The 1,537-nt window shown below is 44.2% G+C and overlaps 1 protein-coding gene across 1 annotated transcript in view; it reads right to left on the reverse strand.

Moving 5' to 3' along the window:
• Window positions 1-605: 605 nt before the first annotated feature.
• The window catches only part of LOC144964091 (BRISC complex subunit Abraxas 2-like), an 8,546-nt gene continuing 7,614 nt past the window's right edge, over window positions 606-1,537 (reverse strand). The window contains exon 6 of the mRNA XM_078898033.1: window positions 606-717. Coding sequence (XP_078754159.1) covers window positions 606-717 — 112 coding nt within the window. The remainder of the gene's footprint in view (window positions 718-1,537) is intronic.

Below are 1,537 nucleotides of genomic sequence, written 5' to 3' on the forward strand. Positions count from 1 at the left end.
GAAAGCAATAGAACAAGTACAGGCTTATACATATCTAGGACGGGACATCACAGAAGATGGCAGATCTATTGGTCAAAAGAAGGATCAGCATTGCCAAAACAAACTTCATGAAAATGAGAAAAATTCTCACTAGTTAAAAAATATCAACAAAAACTAAAGTAGGTATGGCTAAATGTTATGTATGGTCCACATTCCTATAATATGCATGTGAGACATGGACCATAACGAAGGAAAAATTGATGCTTTGAGATGTGGATATACCGAAGAATTCTGAGAGTACCATGGACCAGAAAGAAATCAAACATTCTGGTTCTTATTGATGTAGGCCAAAGGTACAGAAAACTGTTGTCAGACGTTCAAATGAGAAAACTGGACTTATTATGGACTCATCCGGAGACACAACCCCATCCAAAAATCAGTGCTAGTAGAAGGAAAAGTAGCAGACAGTAAGGCACGGGGCAAACCAAGGAAGTCCTGGCTAAGAAATGTGGAGGCAACAACTGGCAAAAAGATAATCGACTGCTCGGTAATGGCCCTTGAGTGTGAATAATGGCGTTCCACGACATTCAACTTCTGTTGGGAGACGGAACTCCGTAAGGTAAGTGTCAAATCGGTGTTGAATCTCCATTGTGCTCTGAAAACAGGTTGGTCGGTGAGGGAAGGGCATTTTCGCAGGTCCCTTCTGTTATGTTCAAGACTCTTAATAGCCTGATGGCTCTGGATAGCCAACGTGGTGAAATAAAGAATGAACTCTGAAGGCTCTTGTAAGCACTTGTGAACGATGATTTTTAGTGTTGGGTTATTTGATCGCTTTTACTCGATCGACGATCGAGCGCCAAGCCACGAGTCAGTGCTCGATCTCAATGCCGGAAGAGCGAGTTAGTAAAAAGATCACTCGATCGTAAAACGATCAGGCGGGTTGTGAGCTTGAGACGATCTTGACACGTGAGACGAGCTTGAGACGATCAGGATTCGAGCGAGCGGAGGGGTAACGAGTGTTTCGAATCATTTCAAATTCAAACGATCACAGTTTGCCATCCGATACCAATCGCCAATGTTTGCACACGATATTTTGTGGTTCTTCCACAGCCCTCACTCCTTGTCAGATGTTAGTGTGTCTGGGTGGCAGTGGCAGGGAAATTCGTATAGGTGTATCACGCGTGTGTGACAAGACTTCATTAAACCTACTAAAGTTTGACTATCACACACACACACACACACACACACATACACACACACACACACACACACACACACACTAAGGCTATTTCTATGACACACACGCATCCCCTATCAATGAACACTCCTACAGTAGTGCGGCTATGTGGTCTATGTCTGACCGTATCTATAGGTAGTATTATTGACCATGGGTCTCGTGCATTATAATGGTCTGGGTTACTAATGAAACCCGCTTGTGGGATCGGAAAGACCTGGGTTCGAGCCTCGCGCTCGGGTGCATAGTTGAGTCTTTGGACACGGGCTCTTACTCACATTCTCTCACGTACAGGTGTAAAATGGTACTGGCCGTTAACAGCGT

This window comes from Berghia stephanieae, chromosome 2 (genome assembly GCF_034508935.2).
Source record: "Berghia stephanieae isolate SIO BIC M18660-M18661 chromosome 2, UCSD_Bste_1.3, whole genome shotgun sequence".
NCBI classification, from domain to species: Eukaryota; Metazoa; Mollusca; class Gastropoda; order Nudibranchia; family Aeolidiidae; genus Berghia; species Berghia stephanieae.